Source organism: Anolis carolinensis, chromosome 5 (genome assembly GCF_035594765.1).
Source record: "Anolis carolinensis isolate JA03-04 chromosome 5, rAnoCar3.1.pri, whole genome shotgun sequence".
Taxonomy (NCBI): Eukaryota; Metazoa; Chordata; class Lepidosauria; order Squamata; family Dactyloidae; genus Anolis; species Anolis carolinensis.
In genome coordinates, this window is record NC_085845.1 from 135,532,263 (window position 1) to 135,550,918 (window position 18,656).

The 18,656-nt window shown below is 41.0% G+C and overlaps 2 protein-coding genes across 7 annotated transcripts in view; both read right to left on the reverse strand.

Annotated features, from left to right (window-relative positions):
• The window catches only part of asb15 (ankyrin repeat and SOCS box containing 15), a 388,284-nt gene that overhangs the window by 189,679 nt on the left and 179,949 nt on the right, over nucleotides 1-18,656 (reverse strand). The gene's annotated exons all lie outside the window — the stretch shown is intronic.
• Nucleotides 7,898-17,059, reverse strand: LOC100568048 (hyaluronidase-1). Its single transcript, XM_003221322.4, has 3 exons — nucleotides 15,277-17,059; nucleotides 11,208-11,297; nucleotides 7,898-8,930 (listed from the first exon to the last, which is right to left on the reverse strand). Exons 1-3 carry the CDS (start codon nucleotides 16,195-16,197, stop codon nucleotides 8,610-8,612), a joined length of 1,332 nt encoding a protein of 443 aa, XP_003221370.3. The 5' UTR covers nucleotides 16,198-17,059; the 3' UTR covers nucleotides 7,898-8,609.

An 18,656-nucleotide genomic window follows, 5' to 3' on the forward strand; every position in this document is an offset into this window, starting at 1 on the left:
ATACACCCTTATAAATAAAATGAGGCAGTGCAGTGCTTTAACTGTTGGACTAGGAAGTCCTGACTCAGCCATTGGCCTTGTGCAAGACACAATGAGCCGTAGAGGAAGGCAAGGACAAATTCTCTGAACAAATTCTGCCAAAAAAAAAAAACAACAACCCTGTGATAGGTTCAACTTTGGGTCACCATAATTAAGAAATGACTTGAAGGCTCTCAACACCATCGTCTTGTTGACAAACATTTCACTAGCCCTCATTAGCTTTTCTCACTAGGCTTTGAGCCCAATATCAGGCATTCTGAGTTCATCTGCATTCAATTGATCCAATTCCTCATATGAGTACTCAGGACTGAAACTTCAAGACACTTTCCTGCAGCCTAACCTTTTTTTGCCAAAAGCTCACTGGAATGAATTGGGGGCTTCCATCGTGATTTTGACTTTTTCAAACTACACGGTCTACATTTGGGAAAATGTATTTATTTACCCTATTTATACCTCACCTTTCTCTACCCCAAGGAGGACTCAAGGTGGCTTACATATGGCATGTAATGGATCATACTGACCTTTTCTTAAACGTCCAATGCAAAGGAGGTTTAGAGAATCTATTAAAGTCAGCAGAAATCATTTTAATAACACAATTCACTTACTTCCACTAATCAATGCTTCCACTTTTCTTTATAAAACTAAGAAAATATATCTATGTTATTCAAACATATGTGGCACGTGTTTGAATAACATACAGTAGAGTCTCACTTATCCAAGCTAAACGGTCCGGCAGAAGCTTTGATAAGCGAATATCTTGGATAATAAGGAGGGATTAAGGAAAAGCCTATTAAACATCAAATTAGGTTATGATTTTACAAATTAAGCACCAAAACATCATGTTATACAACAAATTAGACAGAATAAGTAGTTCAATACGCAGTAATGTTATGTTGCAATTACTGTATTTACGAATTTAGCACCAAAAAATCACGATATATTGAAAACATTGACTATAAAAATGGCTTGGATGATCCAGAGGCTTGGATAAGCGAGGTTTGGATAAGTGAGACTCTACTGTATTTCTATTTCAAAATTGTTTCAGTTAGAAACCATTGACATTTTTTTCATTGTGAGATTTAAGTTCTTTGTGGTTTCAATGACATACTCTATAATGTAATAGATCAGTAGCATATTTGAACAGCAAAACTGGGATAGCTGCACAACTGCCTGGGTGTGAAATTTCATTGCAAAACAGCCCTTCAAAGTACTTCTAAACTAGCAGCCTCTAAGCACACACAAAGTAGGACATTGTTTATACTCATTTACTGATGAAGATAGTAATAGTACTTACGTCTAGAGAGCCAATCAGGAGAGAAAAACTTGGCAGGACAACTTACTGTAGCATCCGCGTTTATATTATATTCTGCTCCTCCTGTTTGATTTTGCTGTTAACTAATGAGATACTGACACAATCTGGAGTAGATGAGAAATTTTACCTACCAGGCCTTGAATAATTGCATATAATACAAAGTTGGCCAAGATCATTTTGTTCTAATTAGTGTGGCCTTTGCTGTTATTTTTAAGGCTTATGTAATGCAAAAAGTAGAAAGCTATTCTACTAAATTCTGACCATCTAAGAGAAACATTTTTCAACTCCCAGTGATAAACCCTGAGGGGTCTTAACAACATTTTAGCCATAGCCTTTAATCTATGTCAACAGGGTGTATCCAGCAATGAGAGAGGGGTCTTGTTGATAGGAAGGCTGAATCAAACTCTCTACTCATCATTCTCAATCAAAGATAGAGACTGTGGCCTAAATTTAATTAAGACTAACAAGAGTAGGCCAGTGCAATCAATGGGAATTTATTGGTAGGCCAACACTAAGTAAACTCATTCAATTTACTAGGGCTGCTGCAGTTGGGACTAAAGCTAGTTACAGGCTTGGCATTTGGACCTATGGCACATCTTTCTTAGCCTGTGCTGAAGCCTCCTGGAATCCCAAGGACTCCAATGCAGGTTGTATGAAGGCTTCAAAGCACTAGTCTTATCCAGACCAAAAATGTGGAGTCTGTTCCACAGATTAACTAGTAAATTAACCAATGCACATAAGCAAACATCCACACTACCAACAATTCTGAAATTTCTTCAATTTTATTATTATAGGGCAAAAGCCTCCAATTCAGTCATCAGCTGAGTAGGGGAATAGGTTTTAAGACCCTCCTTTTTATGAGCATAAGAAAAGACATAGTACACAGAAGTCTCTGGATTATTTGCAAATTACTCAGTTAGCTTCATGTCCATCTACTTAGTTAAAATGTAATGATATATAACAGGGTTTGATTGATATATGGAAATAGATAGTTTATTGGGCTATTATATAAGTTATTGATCAGAGCAGGTTAAATACCTCCAGTTCCTATATAGGCTCTGAATTTAAATACTGTTGCTGTCACTTCATTAACAGTACAGCTCAGACTAAGAGCTTATATAATCACTAGAAGATCCTCCCCTTCCTGTCTGCCAACCTGATCCATATCCAAGCAGGTCCTTGTATGTGTTTCTTCCTTCTCCCGAGTAATCTGGCCTGAAGTTAGCTCTCTTAATGATTTGAGCATCAATGCAATGTTAGCTGAAGTGAGAAATTTACCAGCAGAGAGTGCAGAATGGGAGGAGGAGTGTTTTTATGTGTGGCCAGCAATAGCCAGGAACAACAAAGGGGAAATAATGAAATATCAATCTGTCTAATAAAAGGAAGGCAACAGGGGGGCAATATGTTACATGAAACTTCAAGGCTATATAGCCTAATTTACCCCCCCCCCAACTGCCCCAAAAACCCATGCACCATAAACCACATTACTAAAATTTGAATATCAGCTGCTACAAAGTGTTCAACCCAAGACTGACTTAGGGACCTAATACAGTCTTGATTTTGACCTGCTCCAACTTGATATAAGGTGAAATCGTAGTAATATTTTAGAATTTTTTACAGTCCATTTATTTGCTCATTTGTGCATGAAATTTTCAGTCACCCTAACCCCAAGGAAATTGAATTACTATATTGCAAATAAATATTCACTAATTTCAGTCACTTTGACATAAAAATGGTCGTAACTGTTTATGTTGTCCATATGGATAAAGCTGAAGCTATTGTAGCTCCTTAGAGAGGATCAATCCCCACTTGAGCTCCAAACAAAATTGTTAGTACTGTACTGGTTTGGCATAACTTGGATTTCCAGCACGACATCCCTAACTCTGCACAGCATGCAAATACATGCATGAACTGGAAGGTTGTTTGTTTGCAGGCAGTGTCAAAGCAGTTATTTCTGTGGAAAAGAGAGATGGGCTAACACCTTCAGTTCAGTATGGACCACAACATTTTAAAATCTGTGTCTACTTGCTTAAGACCATTCTCATCTTGGAGGAATCTATTTCAATTAAAATGTTGAGAAACGTTTCTTCCTCTTGCACATCACTGTTCATCATTGTTGCTGTTTCTTTGTCATCTAACAAAGAGCAATAGGGACCCAAATTGTCTTGTATATATGGGAGGGAGTACATCTGCTATGAACCAGTTCTGAACAAATATGGTGGGCATAATCCATTAGCATAAACTTTGAGTAAACTGTCTTCATTTTCATGGAAATACTGATGGCACCTGTGTAAGAATGTGTGTGGTAAGGAGGGAACTAACCTTGGGAAAACAAAACATCCACCCTGATGGATATGTGAGCCGAGGCTTATCCAATCGGCCAGATAATTGTAAGGGGTAAGGTAAAGGTAAAGGTTTCCCCTGACGATAAGTCTAGTCATAACCGACTCTGGGGGTTGGTGCTCATCTCCATTTCTAAGCCGAAGAGCCAGCGTTGTCCGTAGACACCTCCAAGGTCATGTGGCTGGCATGACTGCATGGAGCGTCATTACCTTCCGGCGGTACCTACAAGCGGTACCTATTGATCTACTCACATTTGCATGTTTTCGAACTGCTAGGTTGGCAGGAGCTGGCGCTCACAGCGGGCGCTCATTCCGCTCTCGGGATTTGAACCTAGGACCTTTTGGTCTGCAAGTTCAGCAGCTCACCAGGGAGGTGTGTGTAAGGGAGGTGTGTGTAAAGGGTGAAGCTGGCCACAGATTGAAAAGGGAGATGTGGAGAAAGGAGAGGAAGGAGGATGAGAAAAGACTGGAAGGTTTGCCCTTAAATCTATCTGTGATGAAGATGAAATAAAAGAGCTGTTATTATTATTATTATTATTATTATTATTATTATTATTATTATTATTAAACTTTATTTGTACCCCGCTAGCATCTCCCGAAGGACTCGATGCAGCTTACAAAGGCCAAGGCCTCAACACACAATATAACAATACAAAACAAAAGGCAAATTAAAAACAATTAAAACAGTATAAACAACAAGCAATAAACAATACGCTAAAACACAATAAAACTGGGCCGGGCCAGAGTAATGGGTACAAGATTAAAAGTGCTGATGTGACAGGTGATATATAAGGCTTATAGGGCAAGTGCAGAGTGCGATATATGATCTTAGTTCTAATAAAGTGCTTATGGGACTTGGTGTTGGAGATTTCCTATTAATCTGGGAAGGCACATTGGAACAGCCAGGTCTTCAAGTTCTTTCTGAAGACTGCCAATGTAGGGGCCTGTCTGAGATCCTTGGGGAGGGTGTTCCAGAGTCGGGGGGCCACCACGGAGAAGGCCCTGTCTCGTGTCCCCACCAACTGCGCTTGCGACGCAGGCGGGATCACAAGCAGGGCCTCTCCAGATGACCGAAGTGAACGCGTGGGTTCGTAGACGGAGATGCGGTCACGGAGGTAGGATGGTCCCAAACCATTCAGGGCTTTGTAGGTAAGCACCTGCACCTTAAATTGGGCTCGGAAAGTAAATGGCAGCCAGTGGAGCTCCTTGAACAGGAGGGTTGACCTCTCTCTGTAAGGGGCCCCAGTTAACATCCTGGCTGCCGCTCGTTGGACCAGTTGGAACTTCCGAGCCGTTTTCAAGGGCAGCCCCACGTAGAGCGCATTACAGTAGTCCAGTCTGGAGGTGACCAAGGCATGGACCACCCCGGCCAGATCAGCCTTCGCGAGGTATGGTCGCAGTTGGCGCACGAGTCTCAATTGTGCGAAGGCCCTCCCAGACACCGCCGACGCCTGAGCCTCGAGCGTAAGTGATGAATCCAAGAGGACTCCCAGACTGTGGACCTGTGGCTTCAGGGGGAGTGTAACCCCGTCCAGAACAGGTTAGCACCCTATACCCCGGTCAGGTTTACGATCGACCAGGAGGACCTCTGTCTTGTCGGGATTGATCTTCAGCTTGTTCCTCCTCATCCAGATAGACACAGCGGCCAGGCACTCGTCCAGCACCCGAGCGGCCTCCTTGGAGTTCGGTGGAAAGGAGTAGTAGAGTTGTGCGTCATCTGCATAGAGGTGACACCCAACTCCAAAACTCCGGATGACCTCTCCCAGCGGTTTCATGTAGATGTTAAAGAGCATGGGAGACAGAATAGAGCCTTGCGGGACCCCACAGCTCAAAGGCCAGGGGTCCGAGCAGGCGTCTCCCAGCTTCACCATCTGGGATCGACCCTCCAGGAAGGATCGGAGCCACGACAAAACCGTGCCCCCGAGACTCATCCCAGAGAGTCGTCCCAGAAGGATACCATGATCGATGGTATCGAAAGCCGCTGAGATGTCCAAGAGAACCAACAGGGTCACACTCCCCCTGTCCAGCTCTCTACGGAGGTCATCCACCAAGGCGACCAAGGCTGTCTCGGTGCCGTGACCAGGCCTGAAACCAGACTGTGACTGATCTAGGTAGTTGATGTCATCTAGAAAGCCCTGGAGCTGGGAGGCAACCACCCGCTCCAGCACCTTACCCAAGAAAGGAAGGTTGGAGATTGGTCTGAAATTGTTCAGCACCGTGGAGTCAAGGGAAACCTTTTTAAGGAGTGGACGAACCACAGCTTGTTTCAGGTAAGATGGAAAAAACCCCTGCTCCAACGATGCATTAATGATCAACACAAACCAATCAACCAGCCCCTCCCTGGCCGATTTAATTAGCCAAGACGGGCAAGGGTCCAGAACCGACGTGGTTGCCCTCACAGTCCCAAGGACCTCCACCACGGTCTCAGGAAGAACAAGCCTAAAAGAATCCCACAAAATCGGACAAGCAGATGCCTCAATCACCTCCCCTGGCACTGTGGTGGAATTGGAGTCGAGCTCAAGGCGTATCTGAGCGACTGTCTGCAAAATGGTGTGCGAAATCGCGACACCGAGTTGCTGGGTCGTCAAAAGTCTCCTCCACCACAGGTGGCTGAAGGAGTTCCCCAACGACCCGAAACAACTCCGATGATCTATTTGCTGCAGACGCTATACGGGTAGTCATATAGGACTCCTTGGCTGCCCGTATAGCCACGGTATACACCCTAAGAGAGGCTGTAGCCCGTGCTCGGTCGGACACATCCTGAGAACTCCTCCAAGTGCACTCTAGCCCCCTCCTCGTATGCTTCATCACAGCCAGCTCCCCGGTGAACCAGGGAGACGGCTTGTCATGACGCAACGTGATGGGGCGTTTGGGAGCGATCGTATCTATCGCCCTGGTCACTTCCCTGTTATAGAGATCGACCAGGACGTCGACAGGATCGCCAGGCTCCATGGCAGGAAGGACCCCAAGATTCCTCAGGAATCCCTCCGGATCCATCAGTCTCCTGGGGCGGACGATTTTAATTTGTCCTTCACCCCTGTGGAGGTTTAGGGTCGCCGAAAGCCTAAAACTGACCAGATAATGATCAGACCATGACACAGGAAGGATGTTTTGTTCTTCCACTCTGATCATTCCACTGTCCGCCACAAAAACTAGGTCGAGTGTGTGTCCAGCCTGATGGGTAGGACCAGCTATAATTTGTGATAGCCCCATGGTCGTCATGGCGGCCATGAAATCCTGAGCTGCACCAGTCAAGGGGGTCTCAGCATGAATGTTAAAGTCTCCCAGCACCACCAGGCGCTGGGAGACCAAGGCCGAACTGGAGACCACCTCTGCTAGCTCAGTCAGGGAGACTACTGGGTCGCGGGGTGGGTGGTACACCAGCAGAAACCCCACGCTATCACGGTTCCCCACCCTCAGGTGGACGCACTCAAACCCAGATGCTTGCGGAACAGAGCATCTGACCACGGCGATGGATTGCCGATAGACAACTGCGACCCCTCCTCCGCGCCCCCCCCCCCCCCCCAGCCTGGCCTGCTGATGCACTCCGAAGCCTGGTGGGCACAGCTGAGTGAGATTTACTCCCCCCAGCTCGTCCAGCCAGGTCTCGGTAATGCAAGCCAGATCCGCCCCCCCATCCAGGATCAAGTCCTGAATGGCAGCGGTCTTACCATTGATGGATCTGGCGTTGATCAGCAAGACCTTAAGGCTAAGGGGACTGCCATGGGGCCTACCACTTCCTACCTTTTCAAGGGTCGCAAGCACTCTGTTGCGCTTCTCCCTAGGGTGTTGATGACCCGCAAGTCTCCTCCCCCACACGACCTGAATGGTGCCCCCCTCCTCCGGTCCCCCCTCCCCTCTACATGGTTGGGATCTGTGGCTAGTCAACTTTCAGAAGAAGTAAGGCTGGAGTATAGTCTCCCTTGGGCTTCAGGTAGGGATGCTTCCGATGTTAAACTGGAAGGGGAGCCATTGAGGGAACTAAGTGGACTAAACAGGGGAAGTGTTCTTGGGCGGGAAAGTGTGGCTGATTGTGTAGGGACAACTGGGACAGATGGAGTTTCAAATTGGTACAGACCAGGAGGGGGGGGCCCTAACCGGGGAGCTATCTGTGGATTTATTACAGGGACCTGATGGAAAAAGGCAAGCAGGTACCACTGTGTCAATAAGGGGGCGAATATGAGGGTCCACAACTGTTGTAGTATCTTGACAAGCCTGCCTACTTTTTTTGAGGATTATTTGACTGAACGTCAAAGGGAAGCTTTTACTATGCATGCCAAGCTATTTCAGTTCCTCTCCCAATGGAAGAGGGTCAAACTGCAACACCCGGCTATTACAATTACAGTAGAGTCCCGCTTATCCAATATAAAAGGGCTGCCAGATAAGTATGAACAATGCCAATATCTAATGTAACTATTTATATATCAAGTAGGAAAGCAGGTATTTTACATGAAACTAATCAGGAGCTTTGTATGCTAATAAAGAGAAATCCTGATTCTATAAATATAATATTAACTCTTATTTTTTTATCTGACTGGCTTTGAGCATGACCTCCCAGTTTCTGTTTCTTTCTGCAGATTGTCTAATAAGAGATGTTGCATGATTTCCTACACTTGGTATGATAATTGGAATGTGCTGCACTGAGTGAGTGGATCTGCTTGCTTTTAGTGACATCTTCATTGACAACAGGATAGAATCCAATTCAGACCAATCCTAAAGACACCACTGTTCATTTCAGCTTGCTGCTTTTAATGTAAGACCATTTTAATTTGTTCTTGTTTTTTGGGTAGTTAATATGCTTGTACCACCTTTTTGTTAAAATTTGGAAGGTGTTCCATGTCTCAGAAAACTGTAGCAATGGCATCCTGAATAATACTGAACGTCCATTGTATTTATTGTCAATAAATGTCATACCCTCAGGCATTGATATAAGGCATTTCACAATAGTTCCCACTCCAGCCTTGGTAACACTGACACATAAATTTTTCTTCCATGGCTTCCTTGTCTTCCCTCTTCATGCTTCCAGCCACATAGACTTTTTTCATTGTTTTAGAATACCTAATCTTAAAACTCCGAGGATTCAAGTGCAAATAGTCAAATGATTCACTGTCTTTACGAATGCATCTTCCATTCTTCGTACAGAGGACTTCGCTACAAAGGTTGGCTGCAGTGGTCACATTAACGATGTAATGCCCGAAGGGACCATCTATGTATTTTTTCACAGTAAGACAGTTTTTCTGAAAAAAGCAATGATGCAGATGGGTCATTTCAGAAATGGCTACATGGAAGTTTGTCCCATTATGTTTAGTGGGGATGATGTTAATTTAAACTGTATCTAAATAAACAGTCTGGGATGAAGAATACTATTCAACCAGTCATTACAATCCTGGAAATTCTTTGTATTGTCAAGTACTTCAACCTCTTTTACTTATTTACTTACACATATATTAGAATTCTAGAGTACATTCATAAAAAGAGTGAATGCACAACATGTAGCCAAAGAAAGCCCAGAAAAGTGATGAAAAGCTGCATGTGTGAAGTGGGAATAATTTTATTGGCACCCACCTCTCCTCACAACCAAGATCCCATTCACACTATACAACTATAGTGTGATTATTCCCCATTAATTGATGTGGTTCCATCCTATAGAATCCTCGGACTTATAGTTTGTTGGAGCACTATGGATGAGCATTCTAAATGTCCCTCCTTATACTGTAAATCACAGGATTCCACGGGATGCTACCACTGCTCATATTGGAATCATAACACTTTGATTGTGTAGTGTAAAAGGGCCCCAAAATGCAAACCAACTTTCTGATTTAAACAAATACAGTATAGCTACATCAAACAAAAAGTTATCATTGAAATGTACTTAAATTATCAACAACATCAAACTTAATGTTAATAATGATAAAACACTTGAAAAGATGCAATTAAAAGCTGTATGCCATGCTATTAAAACCTTTTTTGGGAAAAAAATCAGTTCACAGAACCTGTTGAATTTTTTCTCAAAAACACATTTGCCTAGTCAACAGAAGGGTGAACAAGAGGAGGAGGTCCCAAATACTTAAATACAAGATATACACACTTATTCGACCACAATTCTCCCCAAAACAAACAGTTATTTTACTTTGCCACATCCTTCAAAGACTACCAAACAAACATGACAAGGTGTGATAGAACATAAATTTAGTAAAACTACTTTAAAAGACAAAAAAAAACCCCAAAAAAACAGAAAAGTGTCATCTTAGGAAAAGGGTATATTAATGGTTTTTTATCTTTTAATGGGCATGGAAAATTGAGGAATTAAAACCACCAGGCAGTGTTTAGTGGTTGTAGTAGGTATGTGTTTTTTATATTAGGAAAATGTATTTCTCCTTTTTTGCCTTTGTATTTTGTCTTGTGGTTTGTATTCTTGATTTTTTATGACTGCCAATTGTGTGTCAGTTTTTCTGAATAAAAATTAACAATTTAAAAAACCAAATTTAGTAGGATGGCAAAATTACACATTCACAATGGGTAAAATAACTTATTTTAAATTAATGAATTATGAGAATTTATTTCATCAGCATAGGATTATTATTATTATTATTATTATTATTATTATTATTATTATTATTATTATTACCCCACTTTATTTCTACTGCAGGAGACTCAAATTGGCTTAGCATAAAAACATCCCATACAATTTAAAATATACGAATATGCAAACATTAAAGCAGGATCAAATTTATAAACAGTATTTTTAAAATCCCAATTAAAAACCATTAAAACATATTCAAAGTTAAAAACTTTGGATGTTGGTTGTGTGCTCTATGAATATTTATCATAATCCACACAATTGCTATATGCAAGTACTTTCCCTAGCATCTATTAACCCTTCATTCAGTTAAGCCACCATTTTTAGCCCTCTTCATGCTAAGCTTTTTACAAGTTTCTAATTCACTCAGGATGCATCTACAATAAGGTGCCACCTAATGTTTTAAAAGAAATCAGTGTCTAATATGCACCATCTGTTATGACGGGGAAGGAAGGTGAATGGTATCCCTCATACACACACCGATTTACTGAAAAACTCAGAAATTCTAGATACTTCCAGGAAATAACTGGTTTTTCTCCAAAAATTGCATTGTGAAGAGACTGAAGCTACAGAAAGGAACTGAGATGACACATGACCCATGAGCTAAACCTTATCTACCATTGCCATATGGAAAAATGGCACCAATATTCACCATTAGAAATCCTAACAATATCATCACTTGTACCTCTCAGTAGACTATAATGCACACATGGGCAAACTTTGGCCCTCCAGGTATTTTGGACTCTAACTCCCAGAAATCCCAGCCAGTTTACCAGCTGTTAGGAATTGTGGGAGTTGAGGTCCAACACACATGAAGGGTCAAAGTTTGCCCATGCCTGCTATAAGGGTTCAAAAGTGGACACTATCTTGTGGATACAATAGTGAAGAGATGACTCCCAAAAGTTCTTGTCAATTTTTTAAGAAAATCACTTACGTAAGTACTAGCATACTGCATGCTTCCCCAAAGGATGACTCCTGCTGCCCCCAAAGCTGCGCTCTCACCAATAGTATGTACCAAGTCAATCTGAAAAGTAAGGCATGAGTAGATATGATATTATAGAGTGTCATACAGTGAATCAAGAACCAAAGCAAAGACACCATTGCCCATGGTGTACACAGTCATCTCTATCACTTGTCACTTCAGTTGCTGCAAAATCAATTCAAAGTGTCGAAGCAGTTTGCACTTAGCTTGGCAAGAAGGAGAAGAAAGAGGAGAATCTTGCAAAAGCAACCTATTGCAAGCTCTCATAGCTTATCTGTTTTTCCCCATTAATACCTTTTGCATCTTGACTAGACATCTCTTGTTTTCATCTGTGAAATTTTGAAGAGTATGCTTTTAAAATATTTCCCAAAAAATACAACAACCCTTGCTGCTGTTTGCCAAGTCATGAATGTGAACACACAGCAGATGATAATGTCTCTTTTCTTAGCACTTCTGATATATATCTAACACAGGCATGGGCAAACTTCAGCCCTCCAGGTGTTTTGGACTTCAACTCCCACTATTCCTAACAGCCTATCGCGGTGGTTCTCAACCTGTGGGTCCCCAGTTGTTTTGGCCTACAACTCCTAGATATCCCAGCCAATATAACAGCTGTTAGGATTTCTGGATCCCCGGTGGCGCAGTGTGTTCAAGCGCTGAGCTGCTGAACTTGCAGACCGAAAGATCACAGGTTCGAATCCGGGGAGCGGAGTGAGCGCCCACTGTTAGCCCCAGCTTCTGCCAACCTAGCAGTTTGAAAACATGCAAATGTGAGTAGATCAATAGGTACCACTCCTCCTGGAAGTTAACAGCACTCCATGCAGTCATGTCAGCTATGGACAACGCCGGCTCTTCGGCTTAGAAATGGAAATGAGCACCAACCCACAGAGTTGGGAACGACCGGGCTTAATGTCATGGGAAAACCTTTACTTTTACCTTAGGATTTCTGGGAGTTGAAGGCCAAAACACCTAGGGACCCACAGATTGAGAACCACTGGCCTACCGGCTGTTAGGAATTGTGGGAGTTGAAGTCCAAAACACCTGGAGAGCCAAAGTTTTTCCATGCCTGATCTAACATGAGGGGTCTTGTTTCTGAGCATACTTCTTAAATCCGTCACAAATCATTTATACATAGAATCCATCACAAATTCCCGGATGTATTTAAATGACAACATGTGGAATCATTCTAATTCGATATTTCAAAGCCTACATGAGTATGCCCATGGACCAAGAGAGGACAGAAATACGCATCAGGGAATCCACTCCTGGTTTTCAATCAGTTCTGTACAAAATTTAACAGCATATATTTCTTCCTTTTAATTAATGAATGTAAGACAAATTCTGTTTTATTTGAGGATATGTTAATTAACTCTGTGCTACAGGCAGCATTGTTGTTCTTTTTTTACCAGTTTCCCCAAATGTTTCATCATTTGATGACAAATCAACTTTGTTGATTTGATATAGCCTTTGTAAAAGCATGAGATTTCTCTAGGATGAACGGATCTGATTTTACATTTTACATTTATATATTGTAATTTATATTGTATTTTTCATAGTTTTAATTGTCTTATGTATTGTTTTGATACTGATTTTGTACGGGCATCAAATTGCTGCCATTACTGTAAGCTGCCCTGAGCCCCTTCGGGTGAGAAGGGCGGGATATAAATGTTAGAAATAAATAAATAAATAATTTCAAGTGCCTATGAAAAACACCTGAAACACTGGTTTCATCAGAGACACATGTTGATATTAGTAGAATATTTGAATTTACACTGGAGTTCATATGATTTCCATGAAGCGGTAGAATTATAGACAGGCACTGGCTATTCTAAGTTTTAACCTTCCAACAATTATATGAGTTCTCTATTTTTCCAATGGTAAATGGTAAAAGAATAATTGGCCAAGTACAACAGTAAGGCAAAAATACTATACACACATTCTCTACTTCTTATTATGCCTCTGAGAGCATATCCATGCAGCCCATGTCTTATCACATAGTATGTAGTTTTGTTCTAAGTGGATATGATTTGCAGTGTCAATTTTGGGGATGGAAGGAATATTTTAAAAAAATCAAAATTAATTGAAATACATGTTTCAAACTTTGGAAAATCCTGGATTGAAAAGAATATTTGCAGTTTGTGACTTGTTCTGTGCCAAATTCACAGATAGCTGTTTTGTGCAGAAATTTTTTTCCTGCACAATATGTACAATTGGGATAATCTGCAAAAAAATGTACACATTTATTGTCTTTGTCTATTGTTGTATATGTTTGATATTGCCAGAAAGTTATATGAACAAGTGTTGTTGTTGTTGTTGTTGTTGTTGTTGTTGTTGTTGTTGTTGTTGTTTTGTCTTGTTCAGAAAAGAGATCTTTTTTTGCACAGAAAGTCCTGAATTGTGAATAAGATTCAGAAATTGAATAGGATCCAGAAAATTCTAGTAGGAAGAAAATTTCTAAAGTTGCTCATTCCATTCTTTGAGAGGAGAATTAATGATAAATTACATTCCTAGTAAACATCAGCTGCTGTTACTGGTCTTACAAAGAAACACAGATTTCAAGTTTCATAGTCCCCTGCAAAATTACTGTGGTTAATTGACCGTTTTTAGATTAGACTTGAACACTTTGCCATTTGAGCTGCTCATGAGCCCCTCAACTCTTTCCCCTTGACAGAGACATACATGTTTCAGAGTTTTCTTGTTCACTATGACTGACACTTAGGAAAAGGGATCTGTACACATGACAGACTCCTCACAACTGGAAAAATCAGATGATTGGAATAAATGACTATGTGGAGACTTTTAAATACATTCATTCTTACAAAACCTGCCTTATACTAATAATAGAAATTTGGCTAGTAGAAGCTACAGAGAGCAGATGCAGTCCACTAAATCAGATGTTCACTAAATTAGAGGTGTGGAAGTGTGGGCCATGTCTTTTAGGGGCTGCATAGCTGCAGCCCTTTTAACTTGGTTTTTCTCAAGGTGTTTTAGGTTGGAGGTGGTGGGGATCAAAATCAGACATAATTTCTGATCACTTCCTTCTTTGGAACAATCTACAGAACACTGGATGCACTTTAAATAAAAAAAATAGTCTTACAAATGATTTTGGAGTGCACAGTTCCTTGAGGTTCAATGACAGTATGTTGTAGCCTATGAACTTTGGGTGATTGCACTGAAGGGTTTGTAGTAGGCATATGTACTTACTCTAAAGATTCGGCTTTATGGATCCCACTGTAGTTTACTTAGCATAGAGGTAGATAATTTGTGGCCATTCAGATACTAATGATTTGCAGCCTCAGCATCCCTAACTTTGTGGTGAGAAGCATTGGACATAGAATCATCTGCTCTTCTGACAAAAATACATAAATATGAATGTGGTTTTTCATCACTGCAGAGCACCTCTGTTAGGAGTCACTCTGAGATTTCCCACGTGAAGCCTTGTATAGTATTATTATTTAACTTATCCATATGCTGAGATACATATGTAAAGAGGGCCGGGCTGTGGCGCAGCTGGCTAGTAACCAGCTGCAATAAATCACTACTGACTGAGAGGTCATGAGTTCAAAGCCCGGATTGGGTTAAGCCCTCGACCATTAAATAGCCCGGCTTGCTGTTGACCTATGCAGCCCCGAAAGACAGTTGCATCTGTCATGTAGGGAAATTTAGGTACGCTTTATGCGGGGAGGCTAATTTAACTAATTTACAACACCATAAAACTGCCAGCAAAACATGAGGAAAGGAATGAGGAAGTACAGCCCTAGTGGATGGTGAAGCAACAGCTCCCCCTGTGGCCGGAATCATGAAGCTGGAAAAATGTTAAATGCCTCTGTGTCTGTCTATACTGTATGTTGTTTGTCTGTTGGCATTGAATGTTTGCCATATATGTGTTCATTGTAATCCTCCCTGAGTCCCCTTCGAGGTGAGAAGGGCAGAATATAAATACTATAAATAAATAAACAGTCAAGAGCAAGTTATCCGAAAAGACAATGTGATTCCAATGTATGCTACATGGTTTCCTTACCTCTGACAAAGGCTCAAAGGTATAGGCATAAAATGGCCTAGAGTAAACAAAAACAGGCAAAGCGTAGTCTTTCCTAGCTATGGAAGCAATGCGCATTGCCTCCTTAACCCGATAGTGTACAAATTTCAAAGCATTTGTGCTTGACTTCAACATATATTCCAGGTATATTGAAGGAAAAAGGGCAGTACTTGCTTTCCAAAGCCAAAAAAGAAGATCATTACGGGAATATTCCAGATCTGGGCATTTGCCTGTGTATATCTTGTTCTTAATTTTATAATCATAATTATAGCAGTCTGGGTACAGATAGTAACCCCATAATCCATTTGGTCTCAGCTTTTTAACCAGAGAGAGGGTGGTAGTCATGAAATTCCTGCCAGCATTTTCAAATTCTTTCCTAGCAGTTTTCTTAATGGCATCCTCAGGCCAATGAGGGTGCCTCTTTCTAACAAGTTCTAGAGATGCGTCTCTGTAAATGTTTTTTCTCCCCCAAGCCCTATCCCATTGAGGCCTCCAGTTTTCCCAGTCAATGACTCCAAGTCCTTGAAATGTCTTCATGGTTATGGAATGATCAATGTCCAAGCTGGCCTTGATTAGGTGCATGATGATGCTCTCTTTCTGTGGTATACCTCCATTGACAGAATCTCCACTGTCATTAAAATGAGGATAGAATCCCAGTCTATTGGCATAAAATATTGTCACAATTGGCCCATTCAAGCTTTCATTAGGATTTGATAGAATGTTGAAAATCTTTAGATCTAAATCTACACTGTAGCGTAGTCGACACTGTTCAGTAGGTGCATTCCACACCACTACGAAAGCCTTTTTGGAAAACAGTGGAGCTCTTGTTGGCATAGCTGTACTCCCATCAACCAACATAAATAAGAGCCATACTGGTAGGCATTTGATCCATGGATGGGACATAGTGTGCTCTCTTTTAGCAGTGCTGGTGAAGTACCATCCTCAAAGAAAACAAAAGGAGAAAGAACATTGGCAAAAAATAATGACAACAAGAACTTAACAAATTTTAAAATGCAGTTCTAGAAATAATTATAAAGTTAGCTCTGGACTAAGACTTCAGTCCTGTACTACGTATTTGGAGATAGCCAGTCTTGAACACAATAAGAATAAGATCTGTTTCATGCAGCCTAATTGTAGCACTGGCATGCATCTTATTATATGGAATATTGCAATTTCCATTTCAATGGGTATTTATGCCAGGAATTATTACTGTGCTTCCACATGATGCAGTCATAGCACTGCAAATTAGCATCAAAGTGCTGTAAATGTTGTGAAAAAGTCCTTTCCTTCTGGGTAGACCTGTATGGGATGACACTATAAAACATAGCTAACTTAGTCTGAATGCAGGTCACAAACATACATTAACCAAGCACTCTCCCAAATCCTTCAATTAAATCTTACCTGTCAACTCCAGTAACAAAATTGCAGTAAATTCATTCCTCTGTTAAAATTTCCAAACAACCCTTTCCCTGAAGTAATATTTGTATCAACAATTGTAATGGAATATGAACCCTACTTTAGTTTAAATGTTCTGTCAAAGCCAAATGTGTCCCAATGCCATTTTAGTTAGCTGAGCATTTCAGCTCTATAAAGGTCTACTTTACAAATTTTTCATTAAAACAAGAATTTTTATCCCTGTTTGTCAATGTAAACAATCAGGGCTGTAGCCAGAGGGAGATTAAGGTTTCAACCTCCCCCCTCCCCCAATGTGTCAGGTTAAAAAAAACTTGGTTTATTATTATTTACTCATGAATTGGTTAACCAGTTAAAATTCAAGATTAAACTGGGTTTTTTATCTGACACATTTCAGAGCAGGGGTTGAATCCTTAACCCCCCCCCCCCCACACGCACACACACACAGCCCTATAAACAATATCTAAAATGCTATGTTGTTCATTAAACATAAAAATGGAAGAGGCCATTATACAGACCCACAAGCAAGAACCATACAGATTAATTGATACCTCAGTCAAACACATTATGAAAAATGGGAGCTTTTATATATGGTGTAAAATTCAAAATGAAGAAACTGTAGGTGAGATTCAGAGAAAGAAGCCTCATTACAGACACCACAACAAACATCACAAAATAATTATCCAGATAAAGAGCCACAGGAGAAGAGAGATTTGAAGGAATATAAATAATCAGTAGTGAGTCTACCTAGGAGTCATACCCTTCTATTTGGGAGAGGTTGGCTGGTTACCCTGTTAAGCGAGCCATACCTATGCCAACCTGCTTAATAATCCCCAATCTGAATAATAGACACTCATTTGACATTTATACTCATCTACTGATGAAGGTAGTCATAGTAGTAGTACTTACAGCCAATAAGGACAGAAAACCTTGGCAGGACAACTTACCATAGCTCATGCATTTATATTAGATTTCTCTTCTCCTGTTGTACTTTGCTGTTAACCAATGAGATACTGACACAATTTGGCATGGGTGAGAAATTTTACCAACCAGGCCTGTTTTGAATATCAATTAGTGTGGCCCTTGCTGTTGCTTCTAAGACTAAAGAAATGGTGCATCTTAATAGCAGCTTAGCAATAACTTGAGTCTATGCCAACAGGATGCATCCAACAAGGATATAGAAAATAGCAAACTGTACCAGAGGGCTTAATGTATCAATAGGCTATGATTGTCAAAAAGCGAAATCAAGTTCCAAATCATTTTATTTGTTTTCATTGTGACCTTTATGCCAGGGACATAAAGAGATACATAAAGTGTTCCCAGTCATCCACATCGAGATGTACCAGGAAACAGTCGTTATTCTAGCACACCGTGTCCCTAATAAAATATGTTTTGATGAATTTCAGGATGTCCAAAATGTGGTGCATATGGTGGTCATTTTGCCTTAAATATGGAACAATAGGAAAACCTACTTCTAACCAAAGTGCAAGTATTTCTTCTAAATTCTCTTAATAGTGCCACGTATGAGAAGGGGGAGGGGAAACAGAAAAATCATTTAAATTTGTTAAAACCGGAGTTAACTTTTATCATTTGCTCCTGGGTTCTCTGAGCAAACATTGCATTTTTAAGTATTGCCCAGAACACAATTTAACTATGGAACATAGTAGATAAGGCTTTGAAAAACTAAGCCTAGAGAGGGACACTCTAGGTGTTTTATGCATACAGTGTTCCCTCACTTATTGTGGGGGGTTACGTTCCAGGACCACCTGCAATAAATGAAAATCCGCGAAGTAGGGGCACTATATTTATTTTAATATTTATACCTTATTTTAGTAGTTAGGTGGCCTTTCTCTCCTTCGCAAGCTCATTTTGTACTGTAGTTATTTTAGTTTGGTGAGGCGGGCAGCACTTTGGCAGAGAAGGCTGTAAACCTGCAACTCCCAGGATTC

Excerpts from the sequence above, each read along its gene's own strand:
- LOC100568048 (XM_003221322.4), bottom strand. The coding sequence starts at position 16,197 with ATGTCCCATCCATGGATCAAATGCCTACCAGTATGGCTCTTATTTATG. Across the intron at positions 11,298-15,276 it reads CCTTTGAGCCTTTGTCAGAG|ATTGACTTGGTACATACTAT; the intron begins GTAAGGAAACCA and ends CTTACTTTTCAG. Across the intron at positions 8,931-11,207 it reads TGCAGTATGCTAGTACTTAC|AAAAACTGTCTTACTGTGAA; the intron begins GTAAGTGATTTT and ends TGCTTTTTTCAG.